We start from the raw sequence: 26,010 nt of genomic DNA, 5'->3' as shown, positions 1-26,010 counted from the left end.
TTAGCGGACACTCTTGTCCAGAGCAACTTCCAGTTATTGCATTCATCTTTAAGATAGCTAGTTGAGACAACCACATCACAGTCGTAGTAAGTACATTTCCTTAGACTTTCACAGCAAAGTCAGTGCTAGTAGGAAAAGACAAGTGGGGGGGTAAGACTGCGATGTCTTATTTCTGATACTGTTTGAAAAGGTATGGTTTCAGATGGATAATGGGCAGAGATTCTGCTCTCCTAGCATCCGGGGGAAGCTGGTTCCACCATTGGGGTGCCATTGTCGACCGTGATTGAGTAGTCTTGGAGCGGTCAGGCCTTCCCCGGGAGGATGCGCAGCTCTGTCTTGTCGAGCTTGAGGGGGTGGGCTAACATCCAAACTGACATCCAAAATATGCCAGGCAGGCAGAGATGTGTGTCGCCACCTGGGTGTCAGAAGGGAGGAATGAGAAAAGTAGTTGTGTGTTATCTGCATAGCAATGATAGGGGAGACCATAAGAGGATATGATAGAGCCGAGTGACTTGGTGTATAGAGAGAAAAGAGGAGGGGGCCTAGAACTGAGCCCTTGGGGACACCAGTAGTGAGAGCATGTGAAATGGTTCAACTTTGAGCACCTTTATCTGTTTTGGCGTTCAGGTCCAAAAAGTAACCATGGGCAAATATGTATGGAAAGTTTTGTTCAAATCACAAGGGGTGCCATCAAAAAGTGATTGAAATCAAATTGAACTACCCAGATGGAGCATTTTTCTTAGGCTACCCATTTTTACTTTAAAGTTAGCTTATTTTATCTAGCTAATGCTCTTTTCTCTTTCTATCCTTGTGGCCAGTATTCCCAGGTGGCCAACGCCAACACAGACATAGTAGATTGTGAACAAGCCCAAGACCTGGGGGCAATTAACAGCACCCTGAGGTAAGAGCACACGCATGCTACTTCCCTAAAAGGCCTCATACATACATGGGCATCAGCTTTGATAAGAAACCACTAAACCAACACTCCAAAATATAGTGGTTATTTCAGATGAATGAAAGCATTGTCTGATGCTTTTGGTTGCTGTATTACTTTTGCTCCTCCTCTCTCCTATAGTAACTATAGTAAAGAGGCCTTTGAGGACTGGGCCCGGCATGATGACGCACAGGACCACTTCTGTGAGCTGGATGGTAAAGGCCCACTGTTCTTCCACTTCAATGGTCTTTTTAGACGGTGCCTATCTTTTCCATTCATATGGGATTGAGGCTGGTGTATTTCTTCTAGCATTGGTGCTAGAGTGGGGTGTTGCAGAAACAGTACGTTTTTTACCTGCTACACTGGAAGTGGAACTTTAGTCCAGTGTGCAAGAACCACTTTTATAAATTGTTCTCTGGCTACGCGGCGAATCTTGAAACTTTAACCAGAGCTTAATTATACTCTCAATGATTTAATTATACGCTTAATAATACGCTTTAGAGAGGTGGAGACTTTGCTAGTGTCATTAGAATATCTTCTAACACGTCTCCCCCCAGAACATCATCGAGCATCTGACTCAATTGTCTGTGGAATTGCAAAATATTTTATTTCTGAGTGTCTGAGATTATACGTTCACCAACGCGAGACTCTCGTGAAGCCACACTTCTTATATAATAGGAGCTTCTCATGGTCTGCAAATAAAGTGCATGTAGTGTAGCAGGGCAGTAATGCATTTTGGTCTTTGACAGTCACTTTCGAGGTGTGAAAACATCCAACAAACTTTTATATATATATTTTTTTTAAATCAGCTTTATTTAACCAGGTAGGCCAGTTGAGAACAAGTTCTCATTTACAACTGTGACCTGGCCAAGATAAAGCATAGCAGTGCGACAAAAGCACAGAGTTACACGTGGGATAAACAAACGTACAGTCAATAACACAATAGAAAATCTGTATACAGTGTGTGCAAATGTGTGAAATTCCCCTTTAACAAATACCCCTTTAATATTGACAAGATACATTTTATAAGGTGTGTCGCAATATTGAAAGGGATTCATCTATCCATTCCTCCCAATGTTCTCTCATTCTTTCTCACACCTTCTGTCAGATGAGACGTCACCAGATGCAGACTATGTGGACCTGCTCCTAAACCCGGAGCGCTACACTGGCTACAAGGGCCCCTCAGCCTGGAGAGTGTGGAACAGCATCTACGAGGAGAACTGCTTCAAGTGAGACACACACAAAATCAACATCTGTAAAAAAAAAAATGTTTTTACTTTATTTAACTAGGAAAGTCTGTTAAGAACAAATTCTTTTTTTTTTTTATGACTGCCTAGGAACAGTGGGTTAACTGCCTTGTTTGGGGACAGAACGTAGCCTCGGGGTGGCAGAGTAGCCTAGTGGTTAGAGCATTGGACTAGTAACCGAAAGGTTGCAAGTTCAAATCCCCGAGCTGACAAGGTGCAAATCTGTCGTTCTGCCCCTGAACAGGCAGTTAACCCACTGTTCCTAGGCAGTCATTGAAAATAAGAATTTGTTCTTAACTGACTTGCCTGCTTAAATAAAGGTCAAAAAGAAAATACTTTTTTTTTTTTTTACGTGCCCCTGAATGCAGTTTGACACACAGATGAACTAAATCTCTCCCATGCCTACTCGTGCACAGCCCACTCACACACACCACATAAGTGACATTTTCCCTAATCTGTAGCTAGCTGAAATATTTCAGCTTCTTCCCTCTCTTCGATGGTCTGATGTACAGTCAGGTCCATAATTATTGGCATGTGTTCATCAAAGATCCACCACCATATTTTACTGCAGGTACAAGGTACTTTTCTGCATATGCTTCTGTTTTCCAAAACCACCACTGGTGTGTGTGGCCAAAGAGCTCTATTTTTATGTCATTTGACCATAGCACCGGTTCCAATCCAAGTCACAATGCCGTTTATCGAACTCTAGGCGGAGCTATGGTCAGATGACATGAAAATAGAGCTCTTTGGCCACGCACCCCAGTGCTGGGTGTTTGGCATCAAAAAAGGGAAGCATATTTAATAAAGTACCTCATACCTATGGTAAAATTTGGTGTATTGTTGATGTTATGGGGCTGTTTTGCTTCCACTGGTCCTGATACCCTTTTTAAGGTCAACGGCATCATGAACTTTACCAACTTTACTCTGACATTTGTGCCAAAAAACCTGGTTGGGTTTATAGTCTTGCTGGAAAATCCATTTGAGGGATTTTCCAGCAAGACTATAAACCCAAGCACTAATCAAAATCTACAAGGAAATGGTTACTTGACCACAGAATCAACATTTTGCAATGGCCATCTGCCTCCAGACTTGAACCCCAATGAAATCCTGTGCTTTGAATTGAAGAGGGCAGTCTATAAGAGCAGGAGAATGATCTTTAAAGATTCTGTATGGAGGAATTGTCTAAGATCCCTCCCAACTCTTTCTCCAATCTCAAAGCATTTTAGAGAAACGTTCAGTGCCGTTATCCTTGCAAGGAGAGGGTGCTATACTATTAAAAACAGGCATGCCAATCATCAATTGTGTTAGTATAAAATCATATAATTTCCCTTTTTTTTTTTTACAAAGAATATAGCTCAGTATTTATGTAATTTTATAGTGTTGTTTTTGCTCGTTTTTGCTTGTAAGAACAAATTCGTATTCACAATGACTGCCTACACCGGCAAAACCCTAACCAGGACGATGCTGGGCCAATTGTACGCCGCCCTATGGGACTCCCGATCACGGCCGGTTGTGATACAGCTCGGGATCGAACCAAGTGTGCCAATAATTATGGACCGGACTGTATGTCATTTTGATAAATCCATAGAGTATAGTGTCTGATTGTCCATTGTTTGTGGTTTGCAGGCCCAGATCAGTGTACCGGCCCCTTAACCCGCTGGTTCCGCCCAGAGGTAAGGGATGCTCTTCTAGCTTGCAGCCTTCACCATCATGGATTGTCTTGTCTCCATTTTTCTTCTCAGGGTGGCCTGTGTTTTACAATCTGAAGCCAACATCTAGTTTTGTTTTACGTTTGCCCTGTGTATTCACATGCTTTCATTTCACTATTAGGTTATAATAATAGTTGTTATATTGTTAATAACCAATATATTAATTATGAACTATATAAATGGTTATTTATTGCTAGTTTTCCAGAATAATTTCCGGAGATGTGTGTGTGCATATTCAGCTTCTGTGTAATAGATCATGTCCTCTCTATCAGCTTACCTGCTGGTAATAGATCATTGATGGTAATAATGATAGCATGGCTTTTGTTCATGTTTTCCTTGTAGTGTTACATGAGTTATTTCTAAGTAAATACTGTACAGTGTTCCCCTCCAGAAGTCAGGGTGGGTTTGTGTGTGTGCGTGCATGCGCGTCCTCATGCATGTGTAATATTAATAGCCTACAGTGCCTGTGTAACATGCCTTTGTCCTCCTCTCCCTTTTGTGTTTTTTTCATTCCCATAGGAGGAGATGATGATGGTAAGTTGGAGTCTATGTATGTTAATCTATGTATATTGAATTGTGCTATTTATAATATGCTTTCATGAATGCAAACTGACACAAGGCCTGTTGTCGTCTTGTATCCGTGCAGGCGAAGGCTTTTACAACTGGCTGGAAGGTAACTTTTTTTAAATAATTTTTTTATTTCATCAAATTATTTGTTTAAAATCTTTTATTTGTTTAAAATTAGCATTATTTTCACTTTAAACACACAATATATTTTGGAATGAAGCAGTGGCACATCTTTGTTCAGCACTGTTACACTTTATAGAAATTTCCCTGTATGGGACGCCACAGGACAAGTAGAAACTTCTAAATGAATTCCACTAGAATGGGATTATTTTAGTTATTTGTTATTTAGTCCATTTCAGAATCACTTCAATGTTACATGTCATCGTCGAATGCCCCTTAACCACACCACTCAGAACAGCCACTCTCATCCAAACCAATTCAGCTGAGACTCTCCAACTTTTTTTTCTTGTATAATGGGTTTTCAACATCTCTCAGGTTGTGTCCTGTGCGTCCCAAATGGCACCCTATTCTCTATGTAGTGCTGCACTACATTTGGGGGACTCTGGTCAAAAGTAGTGCACTATATAGGGAAAAGGATGCCCAAAAAAAGCACCCTCTTTGTATGCCTTCATTAAGGTGTTTTTGTTCAGGCACACAATAGTGGTGGAAACCTCTTTGGGTGGGCTACAAAGAAACCATACACAGTTTCATTCCTTGGCTCTAGTATAGAGAAGACTATGAAATAAGCCTTTGTTGTGAATGTCCCGTGACGTGCAGACACACTTACTGGACCAAGAGAGGGGACTCTAGTCACTCAAATGCGTTGAGTCGACGACACACACATACACAGTGATGGCAGACTATTTCTGAACTAGGGGTGTGCGTGTGTGCATATCTCAAGCTTTCTTGTTTTCTCCTCTTTCTCTCACCCTCTCCCTCCCCCCTCTCTCTTCCCATCACCCCTCTACATACTCTTTCTCGCTCTCTTTTTCAACCCTTCCTCCCCTCTAGGTCTGTGTTTGGAGAAGAGGGTGTTCTACCGGCTCATATCTGGTCTCCACAGCAGCATAAACATCCACCTGTGTGCAGAGTATCTATTGGCCGGTAGGAAAAACAAACCACTTCCTCTCTATAGATGTCAAAACAGTCACCAGCGTTATACGGTCATAAAATTATAATTCTTAGAATAGAAGAAGCCCCTCGGGTCATGACAATTTGGATGACGAACCATGGCAATTTGGGTGGTGGGTGTAGTAATGTGTGTGGAGTATTGGTGTTTGTGTAAAACCAATTTAGCATTTTCTATATATTTACTCTACTTTTGTAAGTGTTCTTGTATTGGAATACTTTCATATGGGTCTGTTTTATCATTCTATAACTGATTCAATGTGTGTTTACTTATTCGTTACATCAATTCATAAAGGTTTCTAAATCAGTGGTCCCAGTTTTTCACCCCAACGTCATCAGTCGTGCCAACGTCTATGTAACCCTCACTATTCACTCTCTCTGTTCTCGTCAGAGGGCTGGGGCAAGTCCCTGTGGGGCCCCAATGTGCAGGAGTTCCGCCAGCGCTTCGACCCAGCCGAGACCAAGGGCGAGGGCACGCGGCGCCTTAAGAACCTCTACTTTCTCTACCTGATCGAGCTGCGTGCCCTCTCCAAGGTGGCGCCCTACTTCGATCGAGCCTTCGTCAACCTGTACACGGGCGACCGTCAAGAGGACCAAGCCTCCAAAGAGTTACTGCTGCAGTTCTTCAACGAGACCAAGTTAGTACATTCTTTTTAACATATATTTTTTTTAAGTGATTTTATTTATTTATAGAAGAGATAGTGAGAGAAGAGGGTGACAGTGAAGAACAATAGAGAGAGGTTGTGTCAAAAGGCAGTAGGCTAGATTCAAACCTATGCCAACACTGTAGAGCATTACAGCTAGACCAACCAGGCCACAATACCAATTGAGGTCTTAAGGATCATTCGCGCTACTGAACTCCAGGGCTTCAATGAGACCATGAGTTTCAGTTCAAGTGGTCGGTTTTGATTTGTGAATTAGAGGGGATATTGTCTTGGCTTCGAAATAACTGCCTGTTCTCGTCTCCCAGAGCTTTCCCAATGCACTTTGACGAGAAGTCCATGTTTGCTGGGCAGAAGATCGAAGCAAAAACGTTGAAGGTGAGTTCACACATCTCACTTTCATTAGTACTAACATTAGTACTAACTAACATGTGCCATAAGCCCAGTCCTAGAATAGGTTTGACCCCTATCTCAATGGTTTGGTCCTTTACATAGCTTTGTACAGTGGGTCTTTTACAGTGGAGAGCAGATGTGTCTATGCAGATTTTTGTGCTAGCTCACTGCACGAGCGGCTAATCAAATGGGCCAGTATTCGGTCAACAGACAGTGGTTTTATACACTGTGTAATGATTTTGATGCGTCCATTGAACTTGACTTGACACTTCCAAGATATGGGCAAGTAGGCCTACATATTGTACATTTCAAATCAAATACATTCGTATTTGTCACATGCGCCGAATACAACCTTACAGTGACATGCTTACTTAACCAACAATGCAGTTTTAAGAAAAAGACCTACCAAAATGTTCAATAAAAGTAACAAATAATTCAAGAGCAGCAGTAAAATAACAATAGCGAGGCTATATACAGTGGGTACCGGTACAGAGTCAAGAGTGCAGGGGAACCGGTTAGTAGAGGTAATTGGGATAATATGTACATGTAGGTAGAGTTATTAATGTTACTATGCATAGATAATAACAGAGAGTAGCAGCAGTGTAAAAGAGGGGGTGGGGGGGTGCAATGCAAATAGTCTGGGTAGCCATTTGATTAGATGTTCAGGAGTCTTATGGCTTGGTGGTAGAAGCTGTTTAGAAGCGTCTTGGACCTAGACTTGGCGCTCCGGTACCATTTGCCGTGCGGTAGCAGAGAGAACATTTTATGACTAGGGTGGTTGGAGTCTTTGACAATTTTTAGGGCCTTTAGGATCTGAGAACCCATGGTAAATCTTTTCAGTCTCCTGAGGGGGAATAGGTTTTGTCATGCCCTCTTCATGACTGTCTTAGAGTGCTTGGACCATGTTAGTTTGTTGGTGATGTGGACACCAGGGAACTTGAAGCTCTCAACCTGCTCCTCTACAGCCCCGTCGATGAGAATGGGGGCGTGCTCGGTCCTCCTTTGTCTTGATCATGTTGAGGGAGAGGTTGTTGTCCTGGCACCACACGGCCAGGTCTCTGACCCCCTCCCTATAGGCTGTCTTGTCGTTGATCAGGCCTAACACTGTTGTGTCTTCAGCAAACTTAATTATGGTGCTTGAGTCGTGCCTGGCTGTGCAGTCATGAGTGAACAGGGAGTACAGGAGGGGACTGAGCACGCACCCCTGAGGGGCCCTCGTGTTGAGGATCAGCGTGGCGGATGTGTACCCTTAACACCTGGGGGCGGCCCGTCAGGAAGTTCAGGATCCAGTTGCAGAGAGATGCGTTTAGTGCCAGGGTCGTTAACTTAGTGATGAGCTTTGAGGGCACTATGGTGTTGAATGCTGAGCTGTAGTCGAAGAATAGCATTCTCACATAGGTGTTCCTTTTATCCAGGTGTGAAAGGGCAGTGTGGAGTGCAATAGAGATTGTGTCATCTGTTGGGGCGGTATGCAAATTGGAGTGGTTTTAGGGTTTCTGCGATAATAATGTTTGTGAGCCATGACCAGCCTTTCAAAGCACTTCAGAGCTACAAATGTGAGTGCTACGGATCGGTAGTCATTTAGGCAGGTTACCTTAGTGTTCTTGGGGACAGGGACTATGGTGGTCTGCTTGAAACATGTTGGTATTACGGACTTAGACAGGGAGAGGTTGAAAATGTCAGTGAAGACACTTGCCAGTTTTTCAGCGCATGCTCGGAGTACACGTCCTGGTAATCCGTCTGGCCCTGCTACCTTATGAATGTTGATCTGTTTAAAGGTCTTACTTACATCAGCTGCGGAGAGCGTAATCACACAGTTGTCCGGAACAGCTGATGCTCTCATCCATGTTTCAGTGTTACTTGCCTCGAAGCGAGCATAGAATTAATTTTGCTCATCTGGTAGGCTTGTGTCACTGGGCAGCTCTTGGCTGTGCTTCCCTTTGTAGTCTGTAATAGTTAGCAAGCCCTGCCACATCCGAAGAGTGTTGGAGCCAGTGTTGTACAATTCGATCTTAGTCCTGTATTGATGCTTTGCCTGTTTGATGGCTCGTCGGAGGGCATAGCAGGATTTCTTATAAGCTTTTGGGTTAGAGGCCCGCCCCTTGAAAGTGGCAGCTCTACCCTTTAGCTCAGTGCTGATGTTGTCTGTAATCTATGGCTTCTGGTTGGGGTATGTACGTACAGTCACTGTGGCGACGACGTCATCAATGCATTTATTGATGAAGCCAGTGACTGATGTGGTGTACTCCTCAATGCCATCGGAGGAATCCCGGAACATATTCCAGTCTGTGCTAGCAAAACAGTCCTGTAGCTTTTCATCTGCTTCATCTGACCACTTTTTTATTGATCGAGTCACTGGTGCTTCCTGCATAAATGTATGCTTGTAAGCAGGAATCAGGATAGAATTATGGTCAGATTTTCCAAATGGAGGACGAGGGAGAGCTTTATACGCATCTCTGTGTGTGGTGTAAAGGTGGCCTAGAGTTGTTTTTCCTCTGGTTGCACATGTGACATGCTGGTAGAAATGAGGTAGAACGGATTTAAGTTTCCCTGCATTAAAGTCCCCAGCCACCTGGAGCGCCACCTCTGGATGAGCGTTTTCCTGTTTGATTATGGCCGTATACAGCCCATTGAGTGCTGTCTTAGTAAATAGAGGGCTACAAAGAATATAGATGAAAACTCTCTTGGCAGATGGTGTGGTCTACAGCTTATCATGAGATACTCTACCTCAGCAAAACCTTAAGACTTCCTAAGATATTGTGCACCAGCTGTTGTTTACAAATATACGTAGACCGCCACCCCTTGTATTACCAGAGGCTGCTATTCTATCCTGCCGATACAGTGTATAACCCGTCAGCTGTATGTTATTCATGTCGTCGTTCAACAACGGCTCGGTGGAACGTAAGATATTTGTTTTTAATGTCCTGTTGGTAGGATATACGTGCTTGTAGTTTGTCCACTTTATTATCCAGTGATTGTACGTTGGCCAATAGTACCGATGGAAAAGGCAGATTAGCCGCTCGTCGCCAGATCCTCACAAGGCACCCCGATCTCCTTCCGCGATACCTTAGTCTCTTTCTCCTGTGAATGATAGGGATGAGGGCCTGTTCAGGTGTCTGGAGTAAATCCCTCTCGTCTGACTCATTCAAGAAAAATAATTTGTCCAGTTCAAGGTGAGTAATCGCTGTTCTGATGTCCAGAAGCTCTTTTCGGTCATAAGAGACGGTAGCAGCAACATTATGTACAAAATAAGTTACAAACAAATACAATGTTGTTTAAGAGCCCATAAAACGGCAGCCATCCCCTCCAGCGCCATCTTCTAAAGCTGACATGAAGTCATAATAGCTAAGCTAAAAGCTAATGACAACTGACTTGGTGCGAGTGTATGTGTGTTTGATTCCTCAGCTGCACTGATTGACTAAATCTGTTCAAATTATACTGAATGAATGCAGGTGTTTGCAGGCTATTTATCCACATTGAGCCTAGCTCGTACCCCTACAGGAAGCAAAGCCTGAAACATTCCCGTCTCTCTCTCTCTCCCTGTTTTCCCAGGAGGAATTCCGGCTACATTTTAAAAACATTTCCCGGATCATGGACTGTGTGGGCTGCAGTAAATGTCGACTCTGGGGGAAGCTACAGGTATGCCATTTTGGGACTTTTGTCCTGCCTTCTGTGGACATGTGGTTATTTTTAGCGGTAGTTACCCGTTTTGCTGTGCAGTAGTTAGCTGTTATGCAATAAGTGGGCAGGCAGTGCTATTTGTAGATGTGGTCAGACAATTTTTCATTTCTCTGCATATCAGTGTTATTTAGTTAATTTGCAAATTACAGTGCAACTTCCTTCAGTTTAATACATACTGTCGAAAATATATCTTACATTTTTGATGTATGAAGATTTAACTAAAAGAATACTTCTCTGATTTCAAATTGATCCCGGCACATAACACAGGGGCACCATTTATAAGCAGTAACAATACCCTTGGGACAATAACCAAAACCAATGGATTTTGAGTACAGTCAAGAGAAAGAAACGATATGGAATTGTACCCTATCTCGTGGGACAGTGTTCGATCTGATGATGCATTTAAATATTTACATACCAGTATCCACATCCAATGTTTCTGAGCATTTGCTGGATATCAAATATTTTCATAAGGTAAAAAGAGACTCCGCACATTGAAATCCACGCTCCCATGTGGTTTATGGGCGACAATGTTTTAGCCACAAGCCACGACTAATAATAATGACCGGAATGGCGCAAATGGAATGGCATAAAACACCTGGAAACCATGTGTTTGATGTATTTGTTGCCTTTTCTCTTATTCCGTTCCAGTCATTACCATAAAACTGTCCTTCCCAATTAAGGTGCCACCAAACTGCTGCGGTTTCAGCCCTTAAGGTCAGTGTTTTCCAGTCCTGGTCCTGGGGACTCAGGGAACATTTTTGTTTTTGCCCTAACAATAACACACCTGATTCCGCTAATCAAAGGCTTGATGATGAGTTGATTAGTTTAATCGAAAGTGTGCAGGACCAGGATTAAGAAACATTTAAATTATACGCTCATGAAACCTTGTTGCCAATAAACCACATGGGATCATGGATTGGCGTGTGTGAGATCTCAGGCTTTCTCACATGATTAACCCATGGCTCCCCCAACCCCCCCATTGCAGACCCAAGGGCTGGGCACGGCGTTGAAGATCCTCTTCTCTGAGAAGGAGATCAAGAACCTGCCGGAACACAGCCCCTCTAAGGGTTTCCAGTTGACACGCCAGGAGATAGTGGCCTTGCTCAATGGCTTTGGGAGGTTGATACCACTTTTATACACATTGTGTCTTTATGGTTGATACTACTGCTTTGGAAACTGGGTTGTGTTCATTAGGGCACACAATGGAAAACGTTTTAAAACGGAAAATGAAAATTACAATTTCATGCTGGACAAATCCAGGTAGTCCTTCCGTTTCAGTCCGTTTTGTTCCCTTTGGTGTGTAATGAACACAGTTGGCCTCATGACGGGTGATTCAAGTAATGTTAGCATCTAACTCGTTCTCACTCGCTCTTTCTCTGTCTCACAATTTCAAATTACTATTAGCATGACATAGATGTAGTAAATATTGCATACATTGTCATAAATAGTTTCACAATCTCTTTCTCTCCCCATCTCCTCCCCCTTCTCTGTTTCTCCCCCTAGGCTCTCCACAAGCATCCACCAGCTCCATAGTTTCCGCGCCTTGCTGAAGGAGAAGAGGTAACACCCCCCCAACAGCACTACCACCTCCCGGCCACCAGGTGGAGCCAACCCAGAGGGAACTGCAATAGTCTTATTCCTACCCAGAATAAGATCAAGTTCAGGGACTTCAGGATCGACACTGAACCCCCATCCCCTCCTCCTTCCTTCTTCCTCTATGTACAACTCTCCTTCTCTCCTCTTCCTTTCCAGAGAGCAACGGCACTCTAAGTCTGAGAAATCTGTACCTCTGTTTCCTTTCATTGTTACTACTTTTGTGGATGAAAGTGTACACTGTCAGGCATATTGGTTGTGAGCTAAACCCATCCTTGAGTGAGTGTGGGTGTGTGTGTCTGTGCGAGTGTGTTATTGAAGGTGTGTGTGTGAGAATACTTGTTTGTCGTTGATCGCCAGTTGCAGCTAAATGATAACGAGAACTAGGGATAACGAGAACTAGAATTCATTCCGTACTTTTACGAGCATAAACTTGATAAGCGCAGCTGCTTTTTCTTATCCTAGAGGTGTAACCTTTTTCTCTGTGTGAGTTAGTGCATCGGTTGAAATAACGTCTATGTGAGCGACTATGTCTGCTTTTGCTTTTGTCTGTGCTTTTAACTGTGCTGTTTAAGGGGTGTTTTAACATCTCCATTTGGCAATCCAGTCTTTCTGCACATCATATTATATAAAGCCTCATTTAAATGTGGAAAAAAAAGAACAATTTACAGATTAGGTATCTGTCGACCACGATACGCTTGCATTACTTTTCTCATACCTATTGTATTTGGTGGCAGAACGGTTCCTGGTGTTTTATTCTTATTTTATTGGTTTTATGAAAGTCGAGACTAGCCAGGGTGATGGCAATCCCAAATGTGTAAGAGGTGTTTCCATGGCAATGAAAAGCCACGCCAGTATTTGTTTCATAGTTCACTTAAATAAGCTGTCATGCTGTGAAGCTGCCATGTTGGAGAAGAGTACTGTTAAAGTATAATGGAGAATGTAGCCAATGGTGTGAGTAGAAGCAACTCGAAACAAGCAGGGGGGGTTTGTTCCCCCGTGATGGGTTAAGTTCACTGGGGTGTCTTGGTGAGCTTGCCATGTAAATCAATTCAAAATGGATACACGTAATGGCATTTAACGTCACACAACCTTTTTATACTGTCTTGCCCTTCAGGACTGGGACGATACCAGTATGGCGATACTCGTTAGTATCGTGGCAAGGAAACATAACATGAAGCGTGTTTAACTTCTTTAGGAAAACAGCCCTAACGTTCCACACACTATACATGTTTGATTTCTGTCTGAAGTAGGTATTTCACCATGTGGACCAAAGATTTTATGTTGCCTTTTTTCTTTTCTATCATGTCAAAGCACATTTGAGTTTTTCCACCATATAAGTTTTTAGTTTGTGCATCATCACCCCCTTCGGTAACATTGGGTAGAAAATGTTGCAAGTGAGGTTCGCCTTATGTGTAAAGATCAAACTATTGGTAGCCAGACAATACCTGGGTAGTACTTTGTATCACATTTTTGTAAAAGAAAATCTCAATCCAAACAAAGGTAGACATGGGGTCCAGTAAGTAGGATTTGAGTCAAGTGCTAGCTAGCTGATGCTTATGCTAACATAAACAGCAACGCTAATGTCGCCGTGAATGTGAATGCTATGGAGATAGAACAAGCTGTTCCTTTGCTTAAAATGAAGGAAATGGACAAGATATTTTATCTTAGAGAAAAAGCGTGTGTGTCTGTCTGGGCCTCGCATGCTTTCTAAAACCCCAGAAAGTCCTGTGCAATCCACTTGTCTGCCTTAAGTTCAAAAAAACTGTTTTGAAAAAAATCATTAAAAAAAGCTTGAGCCTGCTTTCTTGGATGAAATTCACCATTTTGTTTCCAATGATCTCCACGCTCTTCTGCTTTCTCCTCTCTGCCTTTAACATTCAGAATACCCAGAAAGTTGTACTATTTGTAAAAGGAAAATGACAACTTTTTTCAAAGCTGTATGATTATATAATTAGTTGCACCTGTATTGATGTGTATTCTTGTTTGATTATATTTATTTGAACAGAGGAATAAATATTTCTGGTTGTCATTCAACTTTTTATGCATCTTTTTCAGATTTGTACCATGATCCATTATGTACAAACACGTTCAGAACAATACTATTTGACCTCACCGTAACAGAAAGGTATACTATATACCCCTCAAAACCATTGTTCCCCCTTAATCAGGGACTGATTTAGACCTGGGACACTAAGTGGGTGCAATTAATTCATAGAAAACCAGCAGGCTCTGGACCTCGTAAGGTAAAATTTGAATACACCTGCTCCAGACGCTTAATTTAATATTTGTAAGTCATTTTTACCAATAAACCATGAAAAGGGTTCTGTTATTGGGACTTGTTCTGACCTTTCCTATCATAAAGTAAATTGTAGACAATGTTGGGGTACAATTCAGTTTCATCTAGTGACTAAATCAAGAACCGTAGGATATCCTCACATTGAGTGTCACACCCCAATGTCCTTTTATTCATGGTTGTGTCAATACCGATCACGATACATCCAGACAAAAGCAGACAAAATAAATAGAGCATCTGATCAGTGAAACTTTCTCCATTACATTAACTTCCTGTTAGAAATATAGAATCCATCTTTTTCACCATCACATCGCCAATAAATTAATGTATGTTCATAGTCATATTTACTGTGGATATAGATATGACATGATTTTGTTTATTTGTGTCATTGTTCTATACAGGCTTTAGTATATTGATATTGTCTAAGGTTAACTACCTTGATGTATATGTTTGTGCATGACTTAGTGCTATCTTATTATATGGGTTTATTTCACAGGTTTTCTAGATGACTTTCTAAAATGTCTAGCTGGTTCCCAAACTGTGGGGTGGTCGACAGGGGGATGCAGAGTTAAAAAAATAAAAAATTAAGGAACTCAGTCTGGTTTTCAACTTAATTTTGAAAGTTGTTATAGTAGAATGCACAAGGCACAATTTTGGGTAGTGTATCATCAGTTTTCCTCTTGTCATGTCAGTCATTGAATACCGTAGCGCTATTTTATAACTTGTCAGAAATGTCCAGATCAACTAGCCCATGTCGGCTAACGGGATGTTCCCCAATGATGGAAGGGGGGCCCCCCCGAGTTAAATAGTTTTGGAACCACTGGTCTACATTATCACTAAGTGACTAATGCAATACGGTGGCTGATGGACAAAATACAGATGCTGTCAAGAAGTGTCAAAGTTTACAAAGTGCATTGTGGTGCTGTACAGTGCAGTGTGGACTGGTTCAGAGTTAGGGTCAATACCATTTTTTTGCTTTTCAATTTGGAAAATTCTGAATTTGAATGAATTGAAATGGAATTGACCCCCTACCCTGGACTTAAGTCTCAGTATGGATGGAGCTCTCCCGTCACCGGTGCCAACCGTTGTTCGTCCGTCCCCGTTTGTACAGTGAAACTGCTGTTGCGGCTGCCCCAGTCGTAGCAGTCTGTAACTAGGCTATGGCACAAAAGATAAACAAATCTTTGAGTTACTATTATTATACTGAACAAAAATAGACGCAACATGCAACAATTTCATACATTTTACTGAGTTACATTTCATGAGGAAATTGGTCAATTTAAATAAATTCCTTAAGCCCCAATCTCTAAGGATTTCACATGACTGGGAATACAGATATGCATCTGTTGGTCACTGATAACTTTTAAAAAAACAATGGGCCTCACAATGGACCTCAGGATCTCAAAGCATTTTTGTGCATTCAAATTACCAGCTATAAAATGCAATTGTGTTCGTTTTCTGTAGCTTATGCCTGCCCATACCATAACCCCATCGCCACACACGCGGTCTGCATTTATGAGGCCTGTTGGACATACTGCCAAATTCTCTAAAACAACAGAGGTGGTATAGAAATTAACATTCAATTCTCCCAGCAAAAGGTGCACCTGTGTAATGATCATGCTGTTTAGTCAGCTTCTTGATATAACACACCTGTCAAGTGGATGGATTATCTTGGCAAAGGAGAAATGCTCTAACAGGGATGTAAACAAATTTGTGCACAACATTGAGAAATAAGGTTTTGGTGCAAATGGAACATTTCTGGGATCTTTTTTATTTCAGTTCATGAAACATGAAACCAACCCTTTACATGTTGCGTTTATATTTTGGTTCAGTGTAGTTATCTTTCAGTATATCTTTTAAATCTAAAAACACTCGAAAGTAACCTATCCCCGTCTTGACACTACTGTACCTTGCTGAGTTGTTCTGAGGAGGGATGCTCCACGCCAGGTCATCGTCGCTATCGTACCGACGGGGGTTGTCAAAGAAGTAACCTCTGGAAGAGAGCACGTGGTTTGGGATCCCTGATCCACTCTGCAAAGACAGAGCGTACCGAATAAGATAAAGAAATCGGTAACGCTTTATTTAAGAGCCCAGTTTAAGCTGGTACTTACCTGGTGATTTCAATAAGAAACTATGTAGTAGCAACGGACACTTTCTGGTACTTATCTCAGAATTGAACACAATTGGTGTCAAATGGTATTAGCTTAAATAGTGATGCTAGCTTCAATGAATCTCAATGAAACCGAAGTGTAAGTGCAATGCAATTATTAGGTATTTACTGATGAAACAACTAGCTGGTAAACAGCGGGCTGGTTAAATGAAAGCATTTTTACAAATCATTCAAACATTTCCAAGCTTCTCCTCCTTGTCACCGGAGCACACACTCACCCTGTCCTGTGGCAACCTGCGGACCCTGAAGAAGAAAACCACCAGGGAGGTTGGCAGCAGTTCCCAGACAAAGAGGATCACCCCGAACACGATGTAACCAGCGTCCCCCAGAGTGGACCTCAAGTCAGCCTGCACAGAGAGAGTGTGCAGTTTTGTGTTTATCCCTCCAGAGGATCCTCATTTGTGGATCGTTGGTGTTAGGCTGTGTTTTGTCTGGCGAAATGTATTTGACTTTTGTCCCACATATACTGTGTTTGTGTCTGTCTGTCACTTTCTCTTTTCTCTCTCTCTCTCTCTCTTTTCTCTCCCTAATTCTGTGTCTGGGATAGCGTGTCATCCTTACCTGGTCAGACACGTTGTACCAGTCGTAGTCGAATGAGTTGATGGTCTCAATGTCGGTCAGAGCCAGCACCACCAGGTTGTAGCAGGCCCGTGATGCGTACAGTAGGACCACCAGGACGCCAATCAATGTCACCTGACACACTGACGTTCCCTGCAACCAATGGTGAGGGAGGTCATGGTCATGAACTATTATCTGTCACACCCTGATCTGTTTCACCTGTCTTTGTGCTTGTCTCCACCCACCTCCGGGTGTCACCCATCTTCCCCATTATCTCCAGTGTATTTATACCTGTCCTTTGTCTGTTGCCAGTTCGTTTTGTTTGTCAAGCCTACCAGCGTTTTCCCTCGCTCCTGTCTGTTTCTAGTTTCCCCCGGTTTTGACCATTCTGCCTGCAATTCTGTACCTTGTCACATCTCACTGGATTATTGACCTCTGCCTGCCGTTCTGTACGGTTTGCACTCTGATCTGGAATACCGACCTCTGCCTGTCCTTGACCTGTCGTTTTGCCTGCCCCCTGTTCTAGTAATAAACCTTTGTTACTTCGACACTGTCTGCATCTGGGTCTTCCCTGAAACGTGATACCAATCAGCATTAGTATTTACGAGGGTTCACCGTTTAGTGCTACCGAGTTCACACATTTTCCCACCTCCAAAATATATACAAAGACGTTAAATAAAATAGAAAACTTTGTGTCCTACTTTCAGAAAAGCATGAAGCAGACTTAGTAATTCTTAATGGAAGTCTGGGGCTGTATGTATCAATTGTCTCAGAGAAGGAGTGCTGATTTAGGATCGCATGGACAGGCAAGACCTGATCCTTGATCAGCAATCCTACTCTGAGATGCTTGATACATACAGCCCCTGATCTACAAGTTCTGAGGTCCTACCTTGGACTCGAGGTATATGCTGGCCAGGGACATCTTAGCCACCTTGTAAAGGCAGACGGACAGCGAGATGGCACAGAGCACGAAGAGCGTATCGTTGATGGTGACTCTGACCAGGACAATGGTCTTGACCTCGGTGGCGGTCATCTTAACCAGCAGGGCACAGGCCAGGTTGACCACCAGGAAGAGAAAACTAACCGCCAAGAAGACCAGATAGAGGGGGAGCCTATGGAAGGAAAGATACGGAAATCTCTGGGCCCTAGTTACAGCCTTTGAAATATGTGAGGGTCCTGTATGTGGAGAGGAAGAGAGGGGTAAACTCAGTCTACTTACTTGTATTTAAGGAGCTCTGGGGTATACTTGGACTTTGCCTTGAAGTAAACCTGTTTTGGGTGACATCAGAAAGCAAGTTACACTTTGGACATTTTCCCCCAAGAAAACAACAACAAACAATCAACAACGTGGCCGCTCAGCTGAAGAACCAGTTCATGAATGAATTCTGTCTCCAGATTAGATACATTTGAAGGGATCCCGAAGAAATACAAACAAATTGGACCCCTTTGAGGATGAGGATGTCAAGCAAGTGTGTGATTGCTGGCGTCTGCAGACAACGGCTGTGTAAGTCTCTATTGTGGGCCACCCCTTTTGAGCCGTGTTCCTCTTTAGGTTTCCTTCCTCCTAGAGAGTTTTTCCTGCCCTGTGCTTTCGCTTCTGCTTTGCTTGCTCTTTAGGGTCTGAGCCGGGTAACTGTAAAGCACTTTGTGACAACTGCTGATGTGAAAAAAATCTCATTTAATTACGTGCCTCTGATAATGATTAATTATCTGTACTGAACAAAAATATAAACACAACATTCTAAAGTGTTGGTCCCATGTTTCATGAGCTGAAATAAAAGATACCAGAAATCTTTAGCACGAAAAAGCATTTTTCTCTAAAATTGTGTGGACAAATTTGCTTACTCCATGTTAGTGAGCATTTCTCCTTTGCCAAGATAATCCATCCATCTGACAGGTGTGGCATATCAAGAAGCTGATTAAACAGCATCATAATTACACTTGTGCACCTTGTGCTGTCGACAATAAAAATAGCTAAAATATGCAGTTTTGTCAAACAACACAGCGTGCGGTTGGCATGCTGACTGTAGGAATGTCCACCTGAGCTGTTGCCAGAGAATTGAATAATACCATAAGCCGCCTCCAATGTCGTTTCAGAGAATTTGGCCGCACATCCAATCTGCCTCACAACTGCAGACCACGTGTAACGTCCATGAAGACCACGTGCTCTTCATGGATCAATCCCGGTTTCAACTGTATCATGCAGATGGCAGACGTCTCGTGGGCGAATGGTTTGCTGATGTCAAAGTTGTGAACAGAGTGCCCTATGGTGGCAGTGGGGTTATGGTATGGGCAGGCATAAGCTACGAACACAATTGCATTTTATCAATGGCAATTTGAATGCACAGACGAGATCCTGAGGCCTGTTGTCGTGCCATTCATCCGCCACGATCACCTCCTGTTTCAGCATGATAATACATGGAAGGCCCCATGTCGCAAGGATCTGTACACAATTCCTGAAAGCTGAAAATGACCCCAGTTCTTCCTTGGCCTGCATACTCACCAGACATGTCACCCATTGAGCACGTTTGGGATGCTCTGGACTGACGTATACGACAGCGTTTCCAGTTCCCGCCAATATCCAGCAACTTTGCACAGCCATCGAAGAGGAGTGGGGCAATATCCACAGGCCACAATCAACAGCCTGATCAACTCTATGTGAAGAAGATGTGTCGCACTGCATGAGGTCATACTAGACTGGTTTTCTCATCCACGTCCCTTTTTTTTTTTTAAGGAATTTGTGACCAACAGAGAGATATATATATATATATATATATATATATATATATATATATATATATATATACTCCCAGTCATGTGAAATCCATAGATTAGGGCCCACTGAATTTATTTCATTTGACTGATTTCCTTAAATGAACTGTAACTCAGTCAAATCTTTCAAATTGTTGCATGTTGCGTTTATATTTTTGTTCAGTGTATCTAAAAGCAGCATGACTTCTTGTCTGACCCGTATTGCCCACACCTCACCACGACGCCCGCTATGATATATTGTAAATAACTAGTTGTATGAATATATAATTTCTAAATGCTGTGTGCACATTGCACAATGAGGTGGCTGTGCTAAGCTATTAAATAAGGAAAACGTTACTAATCTTCCTTTGCCGGGCCTTCATACCTTTACCCTCCTGTCTTTTTCTTGAGATGCCCCTTCCACCCCACTGCCTTCACAACCCTCCCACCACTTACCTCTTCTAGGGGAGCTTTCCCCATAGGATTGTATATCCCCCTTATTGGGGATGCCACCATTTCAGCAAAATCAGAAATACCAGTCCACAGCTATTCTGTATACACAAGACTCACACATCAATGTATATTCATATTAATACTCTGAACTACTACCTAGACACTGAGACTAAAAAAAAGGGCAGATTGGGCCTTGTGGCCCCCTGAGACCCCCCATTCCCTCAATGTGGCCCCTGGGAGCCCACCCTCACCTGGGCGCAGTAGAGGTTCATGAGGCTTAGCGTGAAGAACTGCAGGCAGACGGGGAAGCAGTAGAGCAGCCAGAAGGTGAAGGGACCCAGCGCGTTGGCCGTGACGCAGTCGCGGAAGTAGAAGGAGAAGAGGAGGGCGCGCAGCGCGGCCCACAGCAGACACAGGAAGAGGAATGCCGTCTGGTAGCTGAAGCGCTTGTGGCGGTATCGGAGCACCAGCCACAGCTGGGCATAGATGAAGGCAAAGAGGAGCGAGTAGAAGACAGTGTAGGCCACGGTGAGGCCAAGCTTGACGTAGGGCGGGATGGCCGGGGCCATGGTGGGCGGAGGAGGCAGGGAGCCGTTACCGGCTGCTGCTGTGGATGCCGGTTCTGGTGCCGCTGACACCCCCCCGACGGTGCCTTGCTCCACCATCAGGGATGATGACTCCAGGGACATGTCCATCGCTTCTCCATTCATCCTCTGTTCCTCAACGAGGGAGAGAAAGAAGGGAATCCTTTTTTCTTCTGTCTCTCTCAGGCAATGTATCGCTGGTAGAGACGATATCTCTCCTCCATGGAGCCTTTGCTTCAGACACACAACCCTGCTGTCTGACTCAGTGAGAGGGAGGGAGACAAAGGAGGGAGGAGAGGGGGAAAAGAGACACTCCCCTCTTTTTGCCGGTGCTCCTTGGAGAGTGGTTGGAGGCTGATGTCACATGACCGTGGCTCGGAGCGTTTCAGTGGCCGAGGGCTCGGCAGGAGGCTGTGATGCATTTGAAGAGGATGGAGGGAGGGTACAGATGGATCGAGAAAAAGAGAGCGCGAGAGAGAGGTGGGAGGGAGCGAGGGATAGGTGCACTGACTGTACCTTAGACTACGTGCTGGAGGGACCTGTCATCTGCTCCCATCCCCCTCTTTCGTCATAGACAGCATCATCATGCAGTCTGTGCCAACTGTCTTTCTGTCGCCCCTCCCCCATTTTTCCCCTCCTAATTTCTTATTTCCTCCATCCACACTGAAGGTTGTGTAATGGATGTATCAGTGATGGTGGGTGCTTTTAGAATATGTCAGTTAACCATTTGGTTGTGTAAGAATTTTGTCCACAAATATACCCACAATTCTATTATACACCGAGTGTACAAAACATGACATAGACTGACCAGGTGAATCCAGGTGAAAGCTATGATATGATCCCTTATTGATATCACCTGTTAGATCTACTTCCATCAGTATCGATGAAGGGGAGGAGACTGGTTAAAGAAGGATGTTTAAGCCTCGAGACAAATCAAATCAAAGTTTAAGGTGTAGACCTTACAGTGAAATGCTTACTTACAGGCTCTAAACAATAGTGCATAAAAGGTGTTAGGTGAACAATAGGTAAGTAAATAAATAAAACAACAGTAAAAAGACAGGCTATATACAGTAGCGAGGCTATAAAAGTAGCGAGGCTACATACAGACACCGGTTAGTCAGGCTGATTGAGGTAGTATGTACATGTAGATATGGTTAAAGTGACTATGCATATATGATGAACAGAGAGTAGCAGTAGCGTAAAAGAGGGGTTGGTGGGTGGTGGGACACAATGCAGATAGCCCAGTTAGCCAACGTGCGGGAGCACTGGTTGGTCGGCCCAATTGAGGTAGTATGTACATGAATGTATAGCTAAAGTGACTATGCATATATGATTAACAGAGAGTAGCAGCAACGTAAAAAGAGGGTTTGGGGAGGGGTCACAAAATGCAAATAGTCCAGGTAGCCATTTGATTATCTGTTCAGGAGTCTTATGGCTTGGGGGTAAAAACTGTTGAGAAGCCTTTTTGTCCTTGGCACTCCAGTACCGCTTACCATGCGGAAGTAGAGAGAACAGTGTATGACTGGGGTGACTGGGGTCTTTGACAATTTTTAGGGCCTTCCTCTGACACCGCCTGGTATAGAGGTCCTGGATGGCAGGCAGCTTAGCCCCAGTGATGTACTGGGCCATACGCACTATACTCTGTAGTGCCTTGCGGTCAGAGGCCGAGCAATTGCCGTACCAGGCAGTCATGCAACCAGTCAGGATGCTCTCGATGTTGCAGCTGTAGAACCTTTTGAGGATCTCAGGACCCATGCCAAATCTTTCTAGTTTCCTGAGGGGGAATAGGCGTTGTCGTGCCCTCTTCACGACTGTCTTGGTGTGTTTGGACCATGATAGTTTGTTGTTGATGTGGACACCGAGGAACTTGAAGCTCTCAACCTGCTCCACTACAGCCCCATCGATGAGAATGGGGGCGTGCTCAGTCCTCCCTTTCCTGTAGTCCATAATTATCTCGTTAGTCTTGGTTACGTTGAGGAATAGGTTGTTATTCTGGCACCACATGGCCAGGTCTCTGACCTCCTCCCTATAGGCTGTCTCGTCATTGTCTGTGATCAGGCCTACCACTGTTGTGTCGTCTGCAAACTTAATGATGGTGTTGGAGTTGTGCCTGGCCATGCAATTGTGGGTGAACAGGGGGTACAGGAGGGGACTGAGCACGCACCCCTGTGGCGCTCCAGTGTTGAGGATCAGCGTGGCAGATGTGTTGCTACCTACCCTCATCACCTGGGGGCGGCCCGTCAGGAAGTCCAGGATCCAGTTGCAGAGGGAGGTGTTTAATCCCAGGATCCTTAGCTTAGTGATGAGCTTTGAGGGTACTATAGTATTGAACGCTGAGCTGTAGTCAATGAATAGCATTCTCACATAAGTGTTCCTTTTGTCCAGGTGGGAAAGGGCAGTGTGGAGTGCAATAGAGATTGCATCATCTGTGGATCTGTTTGGGCGGTATGCAAATTGGAGTGGGTCTTGGGTTTCTGCGATAATGGTGTTGATGTGAGCCATTACAAACCTTTCAACGCACTTCATGGCTACGGACGTGAGTGCTACGGGTCTGTAGTCATTTAGGCAGGTTGCCTTTGTGTTCTTGGGCACAGGGACTATGGTGGTCTGCTTGAAACATGTTGGTATTACAGACTCAATCAGGGACATGTTGAAAATGTCAGTGAAGACACCTGCCAGTTGTTCAGCACATGCCCGGAGCACACGACCTGGTAATCCGTCTGGCTCCGCAGCCTTGTGTATGTTGACCTGTTTAAAGGTCTTACTCCCGTCGGCTACGAGAGCGCGATCACACAGTCATCCGGAACAGCTGATTCTCTCATGCATGCCGCAGTGTTGCTTGCCTCAAAGCGAGCATAGAAGTGATTTAGCTCATCTGGTAGGCTCGTGTCACTGGGCAGCTCGTAGCTGTGCTTCCCGTTGTAGTCTGTAATAGTTTGCAAGCCCTGCCACATAAGACGAGCGTCGGAGCCGGTGTAGTGTGATTCAATCTTAGCCCTGTATTGACGCTTTGCCTGTTTGATGGTTCGTCGCAGGGCATAGCAGGATTTCTTGTAAGCTTCCGGGTTAGAGTCCCACGCCTTGAAAGTGGCAGCTCTACCCTTTAGTTCAGTGCGAATGTTGCCTGTAATCCATGGCTTCTGGTTGGGGTATGAACGTACAGTCACTGTGGGGACGACGTCCTCGATGCACTTATTGCTGAAGTCAGTGACTGATGTGGTGTACTCCTCAATGCCACCGGAAGAATCCCGGAACATGTTCCAGTCTGTGATAGCAAATCACTCCTGTAGTTTAGCATGTGCTTTATCTGACCACTTTTTTATAGGCCGAGTCACTGGTGCTTCCTGCTTTAATTTTTAGCTTGTAAGCAGGAATCAGGAGGATAGAGTTGTGGTCGGATTTTCCAAATGGAGGGCAAGGGAGAGCTTTGTACGTGTCTCTGTGTGTGGAGTATAGGTGATCTATAATTGTTTTCCCTCTGGTTGCACATTTAACATGTTGATAGACATTTGGTAGAACTGATTTAAGTTTCCCTGCGTTAAAGTCTCTGGCCACTAGGAGCGCCGCCACTGGGTGAGTGGTTTCCTGTTTGCTTATTTCCTTATACAGCAGTCTTAGTGCCAGCATCTGTCTGTGGTGGTAAATTAACAGCCACGAAAAGTATAGCTGAAAACTCTCTAGGCAAGAAGTGTGGCCTGCAATTTATCACAATATACTCTACTTCAGGCGAGCAAAATCTAGAGACTTCCTTAGATTTCGTGCACCAGCTGTTGTTTCTGGTCCTGACCAGGCATCCGGCTCTTTGACCTCTGGACCTGTGTCGCTTCCTCTTGCAAATAGCGGGGATGTGGGCCCTGTGGGGGGTTTGGAGAATGTGTTGTGCGTTGTCTTTGTTGTAGAAAAAATCTTTGTCTAATCCGAGGTGAGTGATCGCTGTCCTGATATCCAGAAACTCTTTTTTGCCATAAGATATGGTTGCAGAAACATTATGTACAAAATAAGTTACAAATAACGTGAAAAAAACACATAATAGCACAATTGGTTGGGCGGCCGTAAAACTGCTGCCATTTCTTCCGGCGCCATTTTGAGGCAGGGATTGAATGTGTGCCATTCAGAGGGTGAAAGAGCAAGACAAAATATTTATGTGCCTTTGAACAGGGTATGGTAGTAGGTGCCAGGCGCACCGCTTAAGTGTGTCAAGAACTGAAACGCTGCCGTGTTTTTCACTCTCAACAGTTTCCCTTGTGTATCAAGAATTGTCCACCACCCAAAGGAGATCCAGAAAACTTGACACAATTGTAGGAAGCATTGGAGTCAACATGGGCCAGCATCCCTGTGGAATGTTTTTGACACCGTGTCGAGTCCATGCCCCAACGAATTGAGGCTGTTCTGAGGGCATAATGGGGTGCAACTCAATATTTTGTACACTCAGTGTATATTCTGCCTAGTGGCACTATTGAGCATTGGACTTTTTTGGACTTTTCAGCTTCAGATAAGAAATGACTGAGGATGTGCTTTTGTTATAACATACAGTTAGGATCACCACTTCATTTTAAGACTGTGATAAAGAGTAATAGTTGAGAAAATGATTTATTTCAGCTTCTATTTCTTTCACAACATTCCCAGTGGGTCAGAAGTTTACATACACTCAATTAGTATTTGGTAGCGTTGCCTTTAAATTGTTTCACTTGGGTCAAACGTTTCGGGTAGCCTTCCACAACATTCCCACAATAAGTTGGGTGAATTTTGTCCTATTCCTCCTGACAGAGCTGCTGTAACTGAGTCAGGTTTGTAGGCCTCCTTCCTTGCACATGATTTTTCAGTTCTGCCCACACATTTTCTATGGGATTGATGCTAGGGCTTTGTGATGGCCACTCCAATACCTTGACTTTGTTTTCCTTAAGCCATTTTGCCACAACTTTGGAAGTATGCTTGGGGTCATTGTCCATTTGGAAGACCCATTTGTGACCAAGCTTCAACTTCCTGACTGATGTCTTGAGATGTTGCTTCAATATATCCACATAATTTTCCTCCTCATGATGCCATCTATTTTGTGAAATGCACCAGTCCATCCTGCAGCAATGCACCCCCACAACATGATGCTGCCACCCCCGTGCTTCACGGTTGGGATCGTGTTCTTCAGCTTGCAAGCATCCCCCGTTTCCCTCCAAACATAACGATGGTCATGATGGCCAAACAGGTCTATTTTTGTTTCATCAGACCAGACGACATTTCTCCAAAAAGTACAATCTTTGTCCCCAGTTGCAAATGGTAGTCTGTC

The 26,010-nt window shown here is 43.8% G+C and overlaps 2 protein-coding genes across 3 annotated transcripts in view; one reads left to right on the top strand and one right to left on the bottom strand.

The window, feature by feature from the left end:
• The window catches only part of LOC109865658 (ERO1-like protein beta), a 38,241-nt gene extending 24,287 nt beyond the window's left edge, over nucleotides 1–13,954 (top strand). For both annotated transcript variants that reach the window (XM_020453992.1, XM_020453993.2), the window contains exons 5-16: nucleotides 819–901; nucleotides 1,076–1,149; nucleotides 2,043–2,163; nucleotides 3,808–3,854; nucleotides 4,410–4,424; nucleotides 4,537–4,563; nucleotides 5,469–5,561; nucleotides 5,977–6,223; nucleotides 6,556–6,625; nucleotides 10,193–10,279; nucleotides 11,310–11,443; nucleotides 11,828–13,954. In XM_020453992.1, coding sequence (XP_020309581.1) covers nucleotides 819–901; nucleotides 1,076–1,149; nucleotides 2,043–2,163; nucleotides 3,808–3,854; nucleotides 4,410–4,424; nucleotides 4,537–4,563; nucleotides 5,469–5,561; nucleotides 5,977–6,223; nucleotides 6,556–6,625; nucleotides 10,193–10,279; nucleotides 11,310–11,443; nucleotides 11,828–11,888 — 1,059 coding nt within the window. In that variant the 3' untranslated portion in view covers nucleotides 11,889–13,954. The remainder of the gene's footprint in view (nucleotides 1–818; nucleotides 902–1,075; nucleotides 1,150–2,042; nucleotides 2,164–3,807; nucleotides 3,855–4,409; nucleotides 4,425–4,536; nucleotides 4,564–5,468; nucleotides 5,562–5,976; nucleotides 6,224–6,555; nucleotides 6,626–10,192; nucleotides 10,280–11,309; nucleotides 11,444–11,827) is intronic.
• Nucleotides 12,653–21,206, bottom strand: LOC109865659 (integral membrane protein GPR137B). The gene is made up of 7 exons (XM_020453994.2): nucleotides 20,397–21,206; nucleotides 18,161–18,210; nucleotides 17,831–18,053; nucleotides 16,945–17,094; nucleotides 16,602–16,730; nucleotides 16,123–16,244; nucleotides 12,653–15,371 (listed from the first exon to the last, which is right to left on the bottom strand). The coding sequence occupies exons 1-7, from the start codon at nucleotides 20,853–20,855 to the stop codon at nucleotides 15,260–15,262; spliced, it is 1,245 nt and encodes a 414-aa protein (XP_020309583.1). The 5' UTR covers nucleotides 20,856–21,206; the 3' UTR covers nucleotides 12,653–15,259.
• Between the last annotated feature and the right edge of the window lie 4,804 nt (nucleotides 21,207–26,010).

The sequence above is a fragment of the Oncorhynchus kisutch genome, linkage group LG20 (assembly GCF_002021735.2).
Source record: "Oncorhynchus kisutch isolate 150728-3 linkage group LG20, Okis_V2, whole genome shotgun sequence".
NCBI lineage: Eukaryota > Metazoa > Chordata > Actinopteri > Salmoniformes > Salmonidae > Oncorhynchus > Oncorhynchus kisutch.
Note: the sequence above shows the minus strand (reverse complement) of the source record. Positions and strands in the feature narration are given on the sequence as shown.

Coding starts and splice junctions, on each gene's coding strand:
- LOC109865659 (XM_020453994.2), bottom strand. CDS start 20,855: ATGAATGGAGAAGCGATGGACATGTCCCTGGAGTCATCATCCCTGATG. Junction 18,054..18,160: donor CCAGAGCTCCTTAAATACAA/GTAAGTAGACTG, acceptor TTCCTTCCATAG/GCTCCCCCTCTATCTGGTCT. Junction 16,245..16,601: donor GCAGGTTGCCACAGGACAGG/GTGAGTGTGTGC, acceptor CTGTCTTTGCAG/AGTGGATCAGGGATCCCAAA.